This window comes from Lethenteron reissneri, chromosome 10 (assembly GCF_015708825.2).
Source record: "Lethenteron reissneri isolate LAM-NWPU_2019-01 chromosome 10, ASM1570882v1, whole genome shotgun sequence".
In the NCBI taxonomy this organism is placed as follows: domain Eukaryota; kingdom Metazoa; phylum Chordata; class Hyperoartia; order Petromyzontiformes; family Petromyzontidae; genus Lethenteron; species Lethenteron reissneri.
In genome coordinates, this window is record NC_083788.1 from 6584433 (window position 1) to 6603478 (window position 19046).

At 50.7% G+C, this 19046-nt stretch overlaps 1 protein-coding gene and 1 long non-coding RNA gene across 2 annotated transcripts; one reads left to right on the plus strand and one right to left on the minus strand.

The window, feature by feature from the left end:
* Positions 1-2051: 2051 nt before the first annotated feature.
* On the plus strand, positions 2052-11392 carry LOC133340539 (uncharacterized). The gene is made up of 5 exons (XR_009754912.1): positions 2052-2147; positions 3514-3587; positions 7395-7487; positions 9410-9491; positions 10046-11392. It is a non-coding gene; the product is annotated as an uncharacterized LOC133340539 (long non-coding RNA).
* A 1780-nt stretch (positions 11393-13172) lies between these two features.
* MRPL15 (mitochondrial ribosomal protein L15) lies at positions 13173-17729 on the minus strand. The gene is made up of 5 exons (XM_061549336.1): positions 17572-17729; positions 16235-16395; positions 15504-15663; positions 14976-15099; positions 13173-14217 (listed from the first exon to the last, which is right to left on the minus strand). Exons 1-5 carry the CDS (start codon positions 17671-17673, stop codon positions 13877-13879), a joined length of 888 nt encoding a protein of 295 aa, XP_061405320.1. The 5' UTR covers positions 17674-17729; the 3' UTR covers positions 13173-13876.
* Positions 17730-19046: the final 1317 nt, after the last annotated feature.

Genomic DNA, 19046 nt, shown 5'->3' on the forward strand with positions numbered 1-19046 from the left:
ACCCCCCTACTCACCCCTTTCACCTCACATACCCCCATAACCTCCCCCCCCTCGCCGTCATTCTCACCCACATCAACACCCTCCCTCCTCACCCCACCCACTCGTGTACCCCCATCTACATATCCCTCACCTCTTCACTCACCCGTCTCCTCACCCCCTTTCACCTCACCTAACCCCTAAGCACCCACCCTCACCCCTCCCCTCACCCACTCCCCTCACCCTCACCCATTCCCCTCACCCACTCCCCCTCCCCTCACCCCTCGCCTCACCCACTCCCCCTCCCCTCACCCCTCCCCTCACCCCTCCCCTCACCCACTCCCCATCCCCTCACCCCTCCCCTCACCCACTCCCCATCCCCTCACCCCTCCCCTCCCCTCACCCCTCCCCTCACCCACTCCCCTCAAGCAGCGACACCTCTTCGTGTTGGCTCACCTCGCGCCTCACCCCTCATCCCCTCGCCCCTCTCGCCAACTCCACGGGAGGGGAGCCAATTAGGTGGTGGGTCAGAGCATCCAGCTCGTGGACGAGGCGACAGGGGGGAGTGTTGGATGACTGAGTGAGTGGTGGGTGGTGTGGTTGGGTGGGTGAGTGGTGGGTGGTGTGGTTTGGTGGGTGAGTAGTGGGTGGTGTGGTTTGGTGAGAGTGTGGTGGGTGGTGGGTGATGTGGCTGAGTGAGTGTGGGTGGTGTGGTGAGTAGTGGGTGGTGTGAGTAGTGGGTGGTGTGGTTTGGTGAGTAGTGGGTGGTGTGGTTGGGTGAGTGGTGGGTGGTGTGAGTGGTGGGTGGTGTGGTTTGGTGAGTAGTGGGTGGTGTGGTTGGGTGAGTGGTGGGTGGTGTGAGTGGTGGGTGGTGTGGTTGGATGACTGAGTGAGTGGTGAGTGATGTGGGTGGGAGAGTGCGTGGTGAGTTATGTGGCTGGGTGAGTGTGTGATGAGTGTGCGGTGGTGGTGAGTGATTGTGGCTGGGTGAGTGTGTGGTGGGTGATGCGTGATGTGGCTGGGTGAGTGTGTGGTGAGTGACGGAGCTGATTTACTGTGTGCTGGGTGGTGAGTGATGTGGCTGGGTGAGTGTGTGATAGGTGGTGAGTGATGTGGCTGGGTGTGTTGTGGGTGGTGAGTGACGTGGCTGGGTGAGTGTGTGGTGAGTGATGTGGCTGGGTGAGTGTGTGATAGGTGGTGAGTGATGTGGCTGGGTGTGTTGTGGGTGGTGAGTGACGTGGCTGGGTGAGTGTGTGGTGAGTTATGTGGCTGGGTGAGTGTGTGGTGAGTGACGTGGCTGGGTGAGTGTGTGGTTGTGTGGCTGGGTGAGTGTGTGGTGAGTTATGTGGCTGGGTGAGTGTGTGGTGAGTTATGTGGCTGGGTGAGTGTGTGGTGAGTGACGTGGCTGGGTGAGTGTGTGGTGAGTTATGTGGCTGGGTGAGTGTGTGGTGAGTTATGTGGCTGGGTGAGTGTGTGGTGAGTTATGTGGCTGGGTGAGTGTGTGGTGAGTTATGTGGCTGGGTGAGTGTGTGGTTGTGTGGCTGGGTGAGTGTGTGGTGAGTGACGTGGCTGGGTGAGTTTGTGGTGGTGTTGCTGGGTGAGTTTGTGGTGAGTGATGTGGCTGGGTGGGTGTGTGGTGGACCTGGTGCTGGCCACCCACCCCCTCGTGTGCCATTCCGGCCTTCATAGTTGCGGTTCGCTAACAGCACTTGCCCCTGCAGTCTGTTAAGGCTACACGGGGGAACCTTTGTCTTTGTGGGGGTGATGAGTGACGTAGCTGGGGTGAGTGTAAAGTGGCTTTATTCGTGTGCATGTTGAACTTCTTTCGCACCGCACGTAGCCAAACGTGCTAATCAAGAGGTGCGGGAGGGAATGGAGGGATGAGGACGTGCGAATGAAGAATTGGGTGCGGCAAGAGGAGGAGGGGAATGAAGCAAGCAGAGGGAATGATGCAGCGACGGGGTAGGCGGGGAGGGAGGGAGGGAGGCGAGGAGTGAGATAGGGGCAAGGGTGGGAGATGGAGGGTGACGGGTGGGGGAAGGAGTGCATTGGGCGGTGTCAGATTCCAGTGCTCCGGGTATAAGAGTGGCGCTCGTGGTACGGACTTGCACGCACTGAACACAGCCGACCGGTCCGACATCAACACACAGACACCCACTTAGCTAGAGCCGGTGAGTCCAATTCTGTCGCTCTCTCTCTCTTTCTTGATCATCTCTCGTTGTGCATTGTGGACCTGGCGAGGTGACGGTGTGTGATGGAGTGTTTATATATATGTGTGTGTGTGTGTTTGTTTACATGGCCGTGCGGTATTTATTTTGTACGATTTGATTTCATTTCCTGGACTTTGCACTCCGTGTGTTTGTTTGTGTCCTGTGTTGTTCGTTGTAACTTTCTGACCCGCCCCCCCCAAAAGTGCTTCATAGCTCATCGGATTTCTCCAGGATAAAAATCCAGGTTCTGATTGTGACCTCCACAACGTTGGGCTGCAACGCGCGTGTTTAAAATAGCTTCTTCTTCGTGGCAAATTTGGTTGATCCAGCTGAACTCGGATGTCTTTGTCAGTGGGTGTGTTTTGAGTGTCATCTTAGGAGTGTACGTTTTAGTGTGCCGCGTGTGTGTTGTTTGTGCGTGTTTTTATCATGAACAGACGGATACTATACCTATTAATTAATTCGCACGCACAAAGACAAAGATCCCCCGTGTAGCCTTAACAGATTGTCGGGACAAGTGACGTTAGCGAGCACCTATTAAGGCCGTTACGGCACACCAGGGGGTGCATGACTAGCACCACGCCCGACCGCCTTTGTCTCCCCAGGCAGCGATGTTCACACACCGCACCAGGTACTCATTTGAGGCCGAGTCGACCTAGGGGAGGCCCAGGGCCGTTTCAGAAAATCGTCACTTGGTGTTGGCCGTGAGCGGGGGGAATCGAACTCGAGTAGCCGAGTTCGTAGCGCAGCGCTAACCGCTGCACCACCGCTCCCCGCACATTATCACACATTCACTCACACGCACAAACGCGTGGGTCCGATACCGTACTAGCCTGGTAAGTTGTGTGTGTGTGTTAATGTGTGTTTGTGTGTGTTTATGTCAACGTGTGTATGTGTATATATACTTTAAGCATTTTTACACAAGTCGACTGGGTCTCAAATGGGTACCTGGTGCGGTGTGTAAACATCGGGGAGACAAAGGCGGCCGGGCGTGGTGCTGGCCACCCACCCCCTAGTGTGCCGAGAGCACTTACCTCAACCGTCTGTTAAGGCTACACGGGGGGTCTTTGTCTTTGTATGTGTGTTAGTATCTTTGCCTCTGTGTGTGGTCGCGTGATATGTGAATCTGTAATGGGAGTTCTTGGTGCTGCGTGTTTAAAAAAACAACTCAAATAAAGAGACTGTGGTTGATGACGGGGCGTGGTGCAAGCCACCCATGCCCATCAGCTCTTGCCCCAATAGCCTGTGTGAGGCTACCCCGGGAACCTTTATATTGTTGTTGTTGTTCTAATCCCTGTGCTGCTGCTGTTGTTGTTTTATGTCACAGAGTCAAAAGTCTCAGAGCGATGGCTTCAATCCCATCCGCGAACTCCCTCCTGGCTCGCAGAGAGTTCTACAGAAGTGAGTAACATCGTAAACATGCTCACTCCACTGCTGGATGAAAGCCATCCCAAACCTTTGCCATCTCTCACGATCACCAACCATCATCCGATGGTATTTGTGTGTGTGTGTATATATACGACTAGCTGTACTACCCGGCTTCGCCCGGGACTTGTATCCACCACGGCCGGCCGCCTTTGTCTCCCCAGTGGCGATGTTAATACGCTACAGTAGTTAAGTTACTCGTTTGAGGCAGAGTCGACCTAGGGGAGGTTCAAATAATCGTCACCGGTGGTGGCCGTGAGCGGGAATCGAACTGGGTTTGCCGGGTTGGTAGCGCAGCGTAGCGTTAAGCACTACACCCACCGCTCCTCACACACCACACACGCACAGACACACACACAGACACACACACAGACACACGCAGACACACACAGACAGAAACACACACACAGACAGCACGCTAACCACTACACTACCGCTCCCCACACACCACACACAGACACACACACAGACACACACACAGACACACACACACAGACACACACACACAGACACAGGCAGCACGCTAAGCACTACACTACCGTTCCCCCTACACAACACACGCGCGCGCGTCCATAGGTACACATACACGCGCTTGCTGCAGACACACACGACTTTCAGGGTGCATACGGCAGTAAACGACTGAAATAATAAAGCGGCAATGCTGTGTAAGGAACGCCTTAGACCCGCATTATACATTTGTGTAATGTGAGCGTAAACACACAAACACACACAAACACATACACAATACACACACACATACATGCAGACACACAGACAGACACATAACACACATACATACACACACATACAAACACAGAAACACATACACACACATACATAGACACACACATACATACACACAAACACATCCACAGACGTACATACACACATACATACAGGCACGCAGACATACACATAAACACATACAAAAAAACCCACATACATACACACACACATACATACACACAAACACATGCACACACATACATACACACATGCATACAGACACACAGACATACACATAAACACATACACACATACACATGACCCGGCTTCGCCCGGGACTTGGATCCACCACGGCGGCAAAACCGACATACATACACACACAGACATACACACAAACACATACACACACATACATACACACATGCATACAGACACACAGACATACACATAAACACATACACATGACCCGGCTTCGCCCGGGACTTGGATCCACCACGGCGGCAAAACCGACATACATACACACACAGACATACACACAAACACATACACACACATACATACACACATGCATACAGACACACAGACATACACATAAACACATACACATGACCCGGCTTCGCCCGGGACTTGGATCTACCACGCCCAGCCGCCTTTGTCTCCCAAGTGCCGATGTTAATACGCCACACCAGTTACTCGTTTGAGGCTGAGTGGACCTAGGGGAGGTTCAAATAATCGTCACCGGTGGTGGCCGTGAGCGGGAATGGAACTGGGTTCGCCGGGTTGGTAGCGCAGCGTAGCGTTAAGCACTACACCCACCGCTCCTCACACACCACACACGCACAGACACACACACAGACACACGCAGACACACACAGACAGACACAGACAGACACACACACACACAGACACACAGACAGCACGCTAAGCACTACACTACCGCTCCCCACACACCACACACGCACACACACAGACACACACACAGACACACGCAGACACACACAGACAGACACAGACAGACACACACACACACACAGACACAGACAGCACGCTAAGCACTACACTACCGTTCCCCCTACACAACACACGCGCGCGCGTCCATAGGTACACATACACGCGCTTGCTGCAGACACACACGACTTTCAGGGTGCGTAAGGCAGTAAACGACTGAAATAATAAAGCGGCAATGCTGTGCGAGGAACGCCTTAGACCAGCAACACATTTGTGTAATGCGAGCGTAAACACACAAACACATACAAACACATACACACACATACATACACACAAACACATACACACAGACATACACATACACACAAACACACACATACATGCACACAAACACATACACAATACACACACACACATACATGCAGACACAGACAGACACATAACACACATACATACACACACATACACACACATACATAGACACACACATACATACACACAAACACATGCACACACGTACATAGACACATACATAGAGACACGCAGACATACACATAAAGACATAAAAAAAACCCACATACATACACACACACATACACACAAACACATACATACACATACATACACACATACATAGAGACACACAGACATACACATAAACACAAACACACATACACATGACCCGGCTTCGCCCGGGACTTGGATCCACGATGCCCCGCCGCCTTTGTCTCCCCAGTGACGATGTTCACACACGACAGCAGTTACGCTTTTGAGGCTGAGTGGACCTAGGGGAGGGCCAGGTCCGTTTCAAATAATCGTCAGCGGTGGTGGGCGTGAGTTGGAATCGAACTGGGGTCGCTCAAGCAGCTTAATGACTGTTTGTACAAAGAACATATAAAGAATCGATTATAATAACCAGGCAAGAGTCCACATTATAGACTGCCAGTACACGCACTCAGCTTCATAAGCAGGCTAGAGTGTACATGATAGAGTGGCAGTACGCTCACCGAGCTTAATAAGCAGGCTACAGTGTACATGATAGACTGGCAGTACGCTCACCCAGCTTAATGAGTATTTGTACAGTGAACATTAAAGTAATCGATTGTTGGCGCGTTGGGTTTAAAAGTAATATTAATAGCACACATTGTGGTGGGGGTGTAGTGAAGAGTAGGAAAAACTTTGATGAATTTACCTCAGAGTGGCGTGGTGGGTGTCGAGGCCTAGTAGCGTGCAAAGCCTGCGGCCTCGCCTAAAATTGTCGGCTTGGAAGAGGCAGGGTACGGGTGGCGTTCCTTCCCCCCCCCCTAGCGCTCCAACAATACTGTGTAATGGCTATTATTTAATTAAATACGGAGCTTATGAAAGTGGCGAAGGCGTGGCTAGCCGTTGGCAGGGGCAACCGCCGTCCAATGAAACTGCAGCCCTTGGCGAAGGCGTGGCTAGCCGTTGCCAGGTCCAATGAAAGCGGCGAAGGCGTGGCTAGCCGTTGCCAGGGGCAACCGCCGTCCAATGAAAGTGCGTATGGGCCAAAGTCCACACACACACACACAGACAGACAGACATGAACGATTTTATATATATAGATGATACGTATGATCATTAGATGTTAATGTTACTTCGATATTATTTCGCCACACCGTCATTCCCACTATAATAGGTGCTCGCTAACAGCACTTGCCCCAACTCTTGACAGCAGATCTTTGTCTCTGGCCTGTAGATACGAATAGAGAGTATACGGCAAAAGGATCAAGAAGGGCAATTGCCCGAAACGTCATCCTATTCTACGTGTTAGTTGCAAGGCAGTGTTAATAACTACGGGTTTGAGATGTTTTATTTATATAATAATAATAATACGTGAGTCAATTATGACAATTGTATTATTGGTTCTAGATTTGAAAAAAAAAACCTAAGAGTATGTATTATTGCTAATGATTATTGTGAAAGTGTGCTGCTGGCTATACCGCACCTACTCCTGTGCTGTACAGGAACTCTGTAGCAGCAGCAGCACTTGCCCCAGAAGTCCACGTAGGCTACCCGGGAGATCTTTGTCTTTGTATTGATCTTTGCTAACTCCCCTTCTTGAATCTCTCCTCTTCCCCGTGACCTCAGTACGAGCCGGATCTGATGCGAGCTCCTCCTCCTCCTCCGCTGGGTCTTGGGATCAAGGCCCTTCAGAACGATTTCCTCCTCCGCCAACCCCAGGTACATCCCCCTACAGCACCGCCCTACATCAGCCGGCAGACGCACACACACCAGAGGTCGCAAGCGGGTACCCGATACCCGTACCCTACCCGATACTCGGCTACCCGGGTACCCGATACCCGTACCCTACCCGATACTCGGCGGCTTCGTAGCTCATCGGATTCCTCCAGTCTACACAAAGATGGTGATTCTGATGTGTGAACCAGGGATCACTTAAAGACGACGAGATCCCGGAGACGAGCTCTGTGATATCCTGCTTCCCAGGAGAGGTTGCGCTGCTCTCCCGAGACCTCCCAAAGGATTCTCGGTCCCGTGACGCGACACCAAATATCACAATCGGGATAAAATTGGAAAAGGTGTGCGTATAGCAGAGGTCGCAACCGGGTACCCGATACCCGTACCCTACCCGATACCCGGCTACCCGTACCCGACCGGGTACGGGTACGGGTAGGCCGTGAGTCACTGGTGAGTAACCGTTTGTCACTCATTTCGGGTAGGGTACGGGTAGGGAACGGGTACCCGTACCCGGCCGGGTACCCGTACGGGTACGGGTAGACCGTGAGTCACTGGTGAGTAACTGTTTGTCACTCATTTCGGGTAGGGTACGGGTAGGGAACGGGTACCCGTACCCGGGTACGGGTACCCATTTGCGACCCTGGTGCGGCCGGGTACGGGTAAGGACTCAAAACCCGTTTGCGACCTCTGACACACACACAAACGACAGACAAAAACAAAGATCCCCCGTAGAGCCTGAACAGACTGTTGGGGCAAGTGCTGTTAGCGACCAACCTAATGAAGGCCGGTGTACCGTTTACCCTGGCGGATCTGAGTTTGATTCCCGCTCACGGTCAACACCAGCGAAAATTATCTTAATCGGTCCTTGGCCACCCCTAGATCGACTCGGCCTCAAATGAGTACCTGGTGCGATGTATAAACATCGCCACCGGGGAGACAAAGGCGGCCGCGCGTGGTGCTGCCCCCTGCCCCTCGTTTGCCCTGCCGGCCTTCATAGGTGCTCGCTAACAGCACTTGCCCCTACAGCCTTTACGGGGGATATTTATCTTTGTTCAAGTTCATCAACACGTGCTTGGGTCACTGTTCAAGTTTAACTTGTAAGCCGGTGAGAGCTCAGTAGACCAGGATAAGAGTCTCATTTGCAAGTGGGACCCGGGGCATTAGTCTGTCAGTCGCGGGCGATGGTCACTACGTTTGGTCCCAATTGAGTAATCTGTGGGGTCATTTTGGAATCTGCCAAAATTTGGACCCCGACGCGGGTACACAATGGTTCACTCGAGTGATTGCGTGTCTCTCTGTGTGTGTAAGCAAATACGTGTGGGTTAGGCTGTCCCAAAGTCCATAAACACGCGACTGCATCACAGTGTGTCTGTCTCTGTGTGTGTGTGTGTGTGTTACAGCATCTGTGTTAAAGTTCGTAAACAAATGCTCACGTCACTGTTCTGTGTGTGGGTCGACGTGTCTTGAGTGTGTGGGCATGTGTGTGGATGAACCCGGCGACCCCAGTTTGATTCTAAAAACAGTGGTGAATATTTGAACCGGCCCTGGGCCTCCCCTGGGTCGACTCGGCCTCAAATGAGTACCTGGTGCAGGTTGTGGAACCATCGTCACTTGGAAGACAAAGGCGGTCGGACGTGGTGTTGGCCACCCACCCCCTCGTGTGTCGTGTGCCTTGCCGGCCTTCATAGGTGCTCGCTAACAGCACTTGCTCCAACAGTCTGTTACAAGCTATACGGGGGGATCTTTGTTTTAGTCATGCACGTGTATGCTTGCCGATGTGTGCGTGCGTACGTACGTGCACGTTTACAGACCCCAGTAAAGATCCTAAGAAATAACAGCATCGCAGCGGGTCCACCAACTTTCCAACTCCCGTGTCTAACTTTTCCACGTGTCTTCCCTGTGCACAGATCTCCCTTCGGCGACCGCAGAGAAGCGCTGGTGGGATAAATATTTCTTCTCAGCCGGAGCGACTCCCATCATCGCTGCCCAGTAAGGGACACAGCTGCTTACCCCCCCCCCCCCCCCCCCGTGTGTGTGTGTTTTATAGGGGATCGTGTGTGTGTGTTTTATAGGGTAGCGTGTGTGTGTGTGTTTTATAGGGGATCGTGTGTGTGTATGTGTGTGTTTTATAGGGGATCGTGTGTGTATGTGTGTTTTATAGGGGATCGTGTGTGTGTTATAGGGGATTGTGTGTGTGTTATAGGGGATTGTGTGTGTGTGTATTATAGGGGATTGTGTGTATAGGGGATTGTGTGTATAGGGGATTGTGTGTATAGGGGATTGTGTGTATAGGGGATTGTGTGTGTGTGTTATAGAGGATCGTGTGTGTATGTGTGTGTTATAGGGGATTGTGTGTGTGTTATAGGGGATCGTGTGTGTGATAAGGGATCGTGTGTGTGTGTGTGTGTGTTGCCTGTTAAAGGCGAGTGCGGGGATCGTTGTGTGGGGAGCGACAGTGCACTTGCCCCAACAGTGTGTTAAGGCTATAGGGGGATCTTTGTCTTTGTGTGTCATAACCGTGTTACGTGATCTCCCTCCCGCAGACACCAAGCTTGACGTCGCTCCCCAAAGCTGCATCCCAGCCCAAGGGAATCACATGTGAAGATGATGGCACTGATGCTGGAGATGGTGGTGGTGGTGGTCGTGGCTGGTGGTGATGATGGTAGTCGTGGCGTCCTATCTAGAGCCCATCAACCATCCGAATGACTCACCTGCACATACCCACGTTGTTTCAACTGTATTTTTTTTTATGCAAAGGACAATGTAAGGGCATGTATGCATAACTAGTCCGATTACATTGACTCAAGATACACACGTGAAATTTAATGCAAAAGCAGATTTTATAACGAGTATTTTTTACTTTGCAATTTTAGGGAAAAGTGGTTTTACTTGCTTTCATTAAAGGACAAGTAATTGGACTATTTAGTTTTTAAAAAAACTATAAATTAACACTTTTTAAAAATAAATATACTCGTTCAACTGTTTGACTTATGAATGGACTTGTCCTGTCACGGCAAATGTGGATTTTCCACCACTGGCTGAGGGCCATCCAAGTGCCTCGTTTGAACATTGTAATATCAATTCAACGTTTTAAGCAAGAGTTGGGCCATGGCTCTTAACTGCTGCGTGTTATTTTACTGAACGCACACTCAACCATGCTGTGTGTGCAGACATATACTACTGGCTTATCAGCTGCATTAGTTTCAGCTGCCAGTTACTGATGTGCAATATATTTAGTGTAGAGCGTAATCTCTGCTGCTGCACATGTACATGTGTTGTGTAATGCTGTGCCTTTTTACATTATTTTTAAATGAGCAGTGTTTAAGGTTAGGAATATAGTGTTATGGTGACGGCTTTGGGTAGTGTTGATTTAGGGTTTGTGTTCGTGTCAGGGTTATGGTAAGGTGGTTAGTGATAGCATTCAGGTTTAGTGTTAGAATAGGCGGTCGAGATATTACGGGAGGGTAAATGTTAGTTTTTGGGTTCGTCAATGTTATGGTTCATCTTAGCGTATTAGAAGTCGGTGTTAGAGGTCAGGGTTAGAGGTCAGGTTTAGAGGTCAGGGTTAGTGTTGTCAATTGTATTCGTGCCACCTTTAGTGTTATTGGGCAAGCAGCAGGGGTCGTGAACTTTGTGTGTCTATCGTGGCTGTAATTTTCAACGTCTGTCGTCCCGTGTTGACATCGCTGATGTAAAGTGACGTCGTTTGTTGAAGCTCTGCGAAACTTCCTGTGGAAGCCCGTGTGAGCCGTGAGCTCGGCTCTGTCGTGGATGGATGATACCGTGTTTATTGCTCTGCTTTGTAAATATATACATACATACTTTTACACTTGACGAATTGTACATACCTTTTGCAACTATCCTACCGAATAAACATTCATTTTACAAAAGCACTAGTGTACAGGCTTCTATTATTTTTGCTTTTGATGTAGACAACATTCGTTATGACGCTGATTAATACTGGTAGGAACCTCCTGGTTACACCAGCCCACAGGGGATTATTGTGTCCGTCTGTCCGTCGTGCAGGGAGGAGCTGGGTGGTGAAGGTGGGGAGGGGCTGGGTGGGGAGGGGGAGGGGCTGGGTGGGGAGGGGCTGGGTGGAGAGGGTGGGGAGGGGCTGGTCATCCCGTGGTGCTCTTTTAAAACTCAACGTTTAACCGACTCACGCCGGCTTGTGCCCGCCCTCAGTCGGGCAAATTTGCGGAATACACCACGCCGCCGTTGACCCTGGCCATTGACCGAGCAACCCAACGTTCCTGCCAGCTCCCTCCGCAGGACAATGTGTTTTATTGATGTTATTGAGCGGAGGAAATTGTTGGCTCTAACTCGCCGCGTGCCGACTGCCTTCCCAGCTCATCTGTGGTTCTTCGGAGATTGAGATAACATTTTCACGGACAAAGTTATATAAATATTCTTAGGTTTTTTCGGTAAAGTCACGTAGGTTAAAAATTAATGAAAGTAAAATTAAAATAAAATAAAAAATCACGTTTCGGAGGCAACACAAGCCTCCGTCTTCAGGTGGAACCGTCACAGCACGACAGCCGTACAGCACGACAGTCACCTGCGTGACTTTACCGAAAAAACCTAAGAATATGAATCCTTGCAGTCACGAAAGCTTCAAATCTAAAGTTATATAAAACTCATTAAAAAATGTCAGATCTTTGTTACACCACTGCTGGATGAATACCTCCGCATGCCATGTCGGGTCACTCCGGGGTTGTAATATCGACGACACTAGACAATGTATTCATGTTAAATTTCGATTTAAAGCTTTCGTGACTGCAGGGATTCATCTTCTTGGTTCTTTCGGTAAAGTCATGTAGAAGGGAAGTAATAAAAGAATAAAAATAAAACATAATAAAATAATTCTCACGACGTTTCGGCCACAACGCAAGCAACCGCCCTCAGGTGAAGACGGTTGCTTGATAATTATTTTACGTTTTATTTTTATTATTTTATTACTTCCCTTCTACGTGACTTTACCGAAAGAACCAAGAAAATGAATTCAGGTTCACGACCCGCTGGTCTTCACGGCTCAACATGTCGCCGCATTCCTACCAAGGTCACTAAGTTGAAACCCACTAAGTTTGATCCTGAAACTCTGCCTCGTGCAGTCGAGCCTCGATTAATGCGAATGTCCACAATGTAAACGCGTTGGGCAATGAGCGCACCAACAGACTCCGTGACCTTTCAGATGCGCTTCTGCAGCCGTCTGGAACGTTATTCCGATTTTAGGAAGCTACTGGAGTTATGCACTTTTAAATTTAGATTAAATAATGTATTTAGAACTGCTGTGTGCGTTTAGTTTGTTGTCCTTCCAGGACACCTCTTATTCGCACGTATAGCTACGTCAGAGGTCGCAACCGGGTACCCGATACCCGTACCCTACCCGATACCCGGCTACCCGGCCGGGTACGGGTACCCGTTTGCGACTCTGGTGCGACCGGGTACGGGTAGGCCGTGAGTCACTGGTGAGTAACCGTTTGTCACTCATTTCGGTAGGGTAAGGGGTAGGGAATGGGTACACATTTGCGACCCTGGTGCGGCCGGGTACGGGTAAGGAATCAAAACCCGTTTGCGACCTCTGAGCTACGTACGCTACAAAGGAAGTTCTACATACATACCAAATTTAACTGGTGGCACATGGCCTAAAATGACAAGGACACGACCTCAAGTGTAGAGACACTGGTTTATTAGTGCTTTGAGTTTTGTTTTCATACGAATACTGTACACGAATGCCTCATCAGCAAAGAGACATCGCGCCCACAAAACGCGCACAATGCAGGACCACCTCCCCTCGCCCCATTCGAAAATCGTCGACCTCTAAACGTCTTTATTACGATCCTAGACTCTCACCCGGAACATATATTTACATTTGCAATTCTGATGTCACGATTTAGAAGGGCCCAATGACCTCATCGGACCTCAGAAGCAAAGCTGCGTTGAGTGTGGATAGTTTTTTTAAGGGTGTCCACCATTCACAACAGGTGTTGAAGACTGCAGGATTACCACATGGGCAGAACAGACGGCAGTGCAACCAGAAGGCACCAGTCTGCCTCTACCTTCATCACAAGAATGGCAGTAATGCGGATACCTCATGCACAAATGGAACAGTCAAAACCTTCCGGTGTGCAACTGTGGTCATCCAGAACGTACCGTACAACGTATAACGACGCAATTCCCGATCCACAAATACGGAGGAGACGTCACAGCGAGACACTCCGCCGCTCCTGACGCAGTCATCTGCCTTGACCGTCTGAATGTGAAGTTGTAGCTGTTGCTCTGCATCTACGCCATCGGCCCTACAATAAACAAATTACCTGTTATACAACTCCCCCCACCGCCCTGGCTTCTATCTCCCCCACCCCCAGCCCTCACGAGGCATAGTACTGCAACAACTCTTCTTTCGTGGGCTTGTAGATGGCGCGCTCAGTCAGGCTCACGACCCAGCCCGGCGCGAGCCCATAGAAGATCTGGCGCGGGTCCTTGCGGGCGGCCAGGAGGGCGACGATGGCGGCGGTGGGGGAAACGCCGGGCAGCGCGTAGCCGTAGCGCCGTGCGAGCAGCAGCCTCGCCTCGGCCACGGCGGCCGGGTCGGCGAGGTAGCCCCGCCGCTCGCCGCTCATGTAGCCTGGCAGCAGATCCTCCGGAGGCAGCATCCGCTTGGGGATGGGCTGCCCCCGCATGAAGAAAAGCACGGGCCTGCACAGGATCTCTGCGGGGTGGGCGAAAAGACGGGTAGGGAAGGTGGGTGAGTGGATGAGTTGAAGGGGAGAGGTGGGTTTGGGTGGGTGGGTCCATGGGTTTTGGTGGGTTTTGGCTAGCGAATGGGTGAAAAGGTCAGTGAGCAATTCTTATATTTTAGTACATGTGCCTGTTTAGTGGGCTGGCCTGCAAGTTGCTAAGTGGTATTGTCCTATCCAGCAAAGCGTAGCATAGCACAGACAACACAAAGACAAAGACCCCCCTTGTAGCCTAAACAGACTGTAGGAGCAAGTGCTGTTAGCGAGCAGCTATGAAGGCCGGCATGGCATACGAGTGGGTAACCAGCACCACACCCGGCCACCTTTGTCTTCAAAGTGGCAAGGTTTATATACCGCACCAGGTACTCATTTATGGTTCACTCAACCTACCAGAGGCGCAGGAATAGTTAAAATAATCGTCACTGGTGGTGGCCATGAGCAGGAATCGAACCCGTGTCACCAGGTTTGTAGTGCAGCGTGCTAACCGCTACACTACTGCTACACACACAGACAACACAGACGCTTACCCACACACACATAGACGTCCACACCGATGCTACCGCAAACACATACGCACTCACTACTCGGAATCATTTTTGCTTCAATGCATCATTCTATGCACCTTGTGTGGTGTGCTGTGGTGGCATGCGATGCCATGCGGTGCCATGCAGTGCCATGCGGTGCCATGCGGTGCCATGCGGTGCCATGCGGTGCCATGCGGTGCAGGTACCAAGACTGCGTGGGTCGTAGAACGAAGTGGTGATGACGCCGCCGTTCTTCTCAATGGCGGCAATGGCGAGCTCGCTCGCCATCTGCACCTCAATGTTCACCCTCGCCTGGAACGTGTCCGCCCCCTGCAGCCACAGGGAGACACGCGGTGAAACAAGCAACTCACTAACACCACACAGCCCAATGGTGGGCAGGGTGAGTGCATGGATGTGTGGATTGATGGGGGAGTGACTACTGGGTGACTGAGTGGGTCGATGGGTGGGCGAATGGTTGACTGGCTTTGAAGATTGGTGGGTTGGCGAGTGATAGGGGCGGGTTGGTATGGCTCCTATCTCAGGAGTGTAAAGCTGTGTATTGCCGTTTATCGCTGTATGTTACAGTCAAATGCTGCATGTCTGCATCGTTAACAGTGCATCACTGTGCATTTCCATGCTTTCCAATGTGACTGTGCGTCGCTGTGTGTTGCTGCATGTCCCCGTGCATCATAGTGAATCACTGCGTCGTCAAGCGTCTCTGCGCGAGTGCGTACCTCTTCCACGAGCTGGACGCCATACTCCTGGTGGCTGACGTTGAGACCGCGAGCGTTGACGAGCTGAGTGAGGTCAATCGGCTGCGTCGGGTCCACTCGGCCCAGGTCGATTAGGTACTGCAGCCGTGCCAGGCTCAAGGGCTGGTACTGGCGGCGGAGGCTGCGCACACAAATAGAAAGATCCACCTTATAGCCTGGAAGACTGTTGGAGAAAGTGCTGTTAGTGATCTCTTATGAAAGAAAGCTGGTATGGTGCACGATGGGGTGGTGAGGCCAGGACCATATCCAGTCACAGTTTTATCCTCAATGCTTATATATATATATACTGCACAAGGTATTGATTTAAAAACTGAGCGGACCTGACGGAGGCCCACGAACGGTTCAGATATTCACCGCCAACGTTAGGTATAAACAGCAATCAAACCCAGCAAAAAATCTGTATCAGGTGTGACAGTTTCACCTGAAGACGGAAGCTTGTGTTGCCTCCGAAACGTCGTGATTTTATTGTTTTTATTTTTTATTAATTTTAATTTCATTTTTTACCTACGTGACTTTACCGAAAGAACTAAGAGTATGAATCCTTGCAGTCACGAAAGCTTCAAATCTAGAATGTGTAAACATATACAATGCACGACCACTACGCTATCGTAGGCACACGTGGGTAACACAAAGATGTACGCGCGATCAAAGCACCGTAACACCCTCTTAAAGGTCTGCGACCCACCACGTACCTGTGGTCCTTGTTGTATCCGTACTTGGGTACCACGATGTAGAAGGGCGTCTGCCCGCCCTCGAAGCCCAGGCGCGGCCGCGTGCTGCGTTGTCGTTGTCCCTTGTGGCCGCGGCCGCTCTTGCCTCCCTGGTGAACGCGGCCACGGCCCCTCTGCGTTTCCTGCGCGACACGCAACACGGCATAGCTCAGCATCGTGCGCAGGTGGCCTTGGGGGGGGGTGGAGTTCACAGTGGCCGTGTCGGGAGACAATGGATGAATCTTCTTGGTTCTTTCGGTAAAGTCACGTAGAAGGGAAGTAATAAAATAATAAAAATAAAACATAATAAAATAATTCTCACGACGTTTCGGCCACAACGCAAGCAGCCGTCCCTTAGGTGAAGAACGAAACACCACCAAGCTTGGAGCGTATATTTAAGCTGGGTTGGAGGGGGGGGAGAAGAGCGCCTTGACAAAATAATTTGCATATCAAGAGGAATTTAGCATATTTATGGGAAATGCGTGACTTTACCGAAAGAACCAAGAAGATGAATCCCTGCAGTCACGAAAGCTTTAAATCGAAATGGATGAATCGGCAATGCTCAAGTCCTAAATCATGCATCAGTTCTGAGTCCTCAGCCTGGGTGTCGTGAAAATCATAAGGGGTTCATAACTACTGTTCAAGTTCAAGTATTAGGTATCGCCCTGTGAGCCATTCGGCTCTTGAATCGGGTGCAACCGCAACAAACACAAACATGAACAAAAAACATCTTAAAGTGAATATGTGACTAAGTGTACTGTGTCGGGAGAGGCCGTGTCAGGGCTGTTCAGATCCTGAGTTCAAGCCCCTGGGTCTGGGCGTCTCTTGTGAGTACCAAACGAGGTTCTAATAGCCGCTTTGCAGACACGGAGCTGCCGCCGCTGAAATTCTGACTTTGAATCCGGGTTTTGGTCACTTCTGAGTAAACAGAGTGTAGAGACATCATTGTCTCAGGCCTGTCACCAACGAACGCACAAAAGAAAAAATGTGGCGTTACTCAATTCCAGCTATGGAAATTATTAGCTTTGACAGTATATAAAGTCTTTGCATGGCAAAGTCTGCCGGCAAAGGCATTTCAATTTAGTCAAAACAAGGACAACCGCCCAATCCTCTGACCTCTACGCTCTATAACCTCCCGCCCCGTAACGCCTCCACCCGCCTCCTGCCGGGACCACTCATCGAATCCGGCAGAGAATTCAGGCGAGACCGTGGTCCCGACCGAGGCCTAACTCCTTAAGCGGTGATAAAAAGTGCCGATGCAGAGGCGCTCTCCCGCTCGTTGGCATGGGTCCCCGCGACGGTGACGCCGCGCGCGTTACCCTCTTGCGGGAGCCGGGGTTGGGCTTGAGGTTGATGAGGGAGACGCGCGGCAAATCTCGGAGAGCGCGCAGCGCGGATCTCCCCACGTCCTTGGAAGCCATGCCGGGCAAAGGCGTGCAACTTGCTGCCGTAGAGCAGTCGTAAAGCAACAATCCTCCACCCCCCCCCCCCTGGAAAACTGTCGCAAAATTATTAACCGGGCGTCGTAAAGCTCGAAGGGCCTGTTATGGGGATAGCCGTAAGGCAGCGACTTTGACAACTCGCTGTCGTAAAGTGTGACGACTGTCGCTGTCGTAAAACGTAAACACGTGCTCGAGTCCAGAATAAATAATCCTCGAATTCATCGCTGACAAACAACCCCCTTATGAGTGCTCCTACCTTATTACAGACCAATTAAGACTTTATTGGTCACCCCGTGCCCCTTTATAAATAGCAACGTTCATCCTACAAAGTCCAATCACAAGGGGAGAAACACAAACAAATAGACTATCTTAAATTTCGATTTAAAGCTTTCGTGACTGCAGGGATTCATCTTCTTGGTTCTTTCGGTAAAGTCACCACGTAGAAGGGAAGTAATAAAATAATAAAAATAAAACATAATAAAATAATTCTCACGACGTTTCGGCCACAACGCAGAAGACGGCTGCTTGCGTTCTGGCCGAAACGTCGTGAGAATTATTTTATTATGTTTTATTTTAATGATTTTATTACTTCCCTTCTACGTGACTTAACCGAAAGAACCAAGAAAATAGACGATCACTAGCACACTCACCACTACACTCACCTCGACATACCTGTCAACCCATTATCAGTACCCCTACCTTATTACAGACCAATTACGACCGTATTGGTCACCCCGTGCCCCTCATCAATCTCAACGTTCATACTACAAACCCCATCACAAGGGGAGAAACAGAAACAATTCGACAAAAACATGTTTTTGCCCGCATTGAAACGGCTGCACGCCGTATGGACCTGCAAACTCAATTTCCCTGTACAAGAATACGGGCTAAACCGTATGGGTTGACAGCTGTGCAAATACATTGTACAGCATCTTTGTATTGGTTGGCCATCGAACAAAGGCGGCCATCGCATGGCGCTAATGCTGCGGCCGTCTGGAACGCTCTTCCGATATTAAGAAGTCCACTGGAGTTATGCACTTTTAAATCTCGATTGAAACCCATATCTTTAGAACTACTTTTTGTGTTTAGTTTGGTGTCCTTCCCCCGCACCTCCGATTAGCGCGGTTGTCTACGTGCGGTGCGAAGGAAGTTCAACGTGCTCAGGAATACTCTGGCAACTCCTGCGGAGGGAGCTGGTAGGAACGTTGGGTTGCTCGGTCAATGGCCAGGGTCAACGGCGGCGTGGTGTATTCCGCAAATATGCCCGACTGTGAGGGCGGGTACAAGCCGGCGTGAGTAGGTTAAACGTTGAGTTTTATAAGGGCACCACGGGGTGACCAGCCCCTCCCCAC

Excerpts from the sequence above, each read along its gene's own strand:
- MRPL15 (XM_061549336.1), bottom strand. The coding sequence starts at position 17,673 with ATGGCTTCCAAGGACGTGGGGAGATCCGCGCTGCGCGCTCTCCGAGAT. Across the intron at positions 16,396-17,571 it reads ACCCCGGCTCCCGCAAGAGG|GAAACGCAGAGGGGCCGTGG; the intron begins GTAACGCGCGCG and ends CGTGTCGCGCAG. Across the intron at positions 15,100-15,503 it reads GCGTCCAGCTCGTGGAAGAG|GGGGCGGACACGTTCCAGGC; the intron begins GTACGCACTCGC and ends CTGTGGCTGCAG.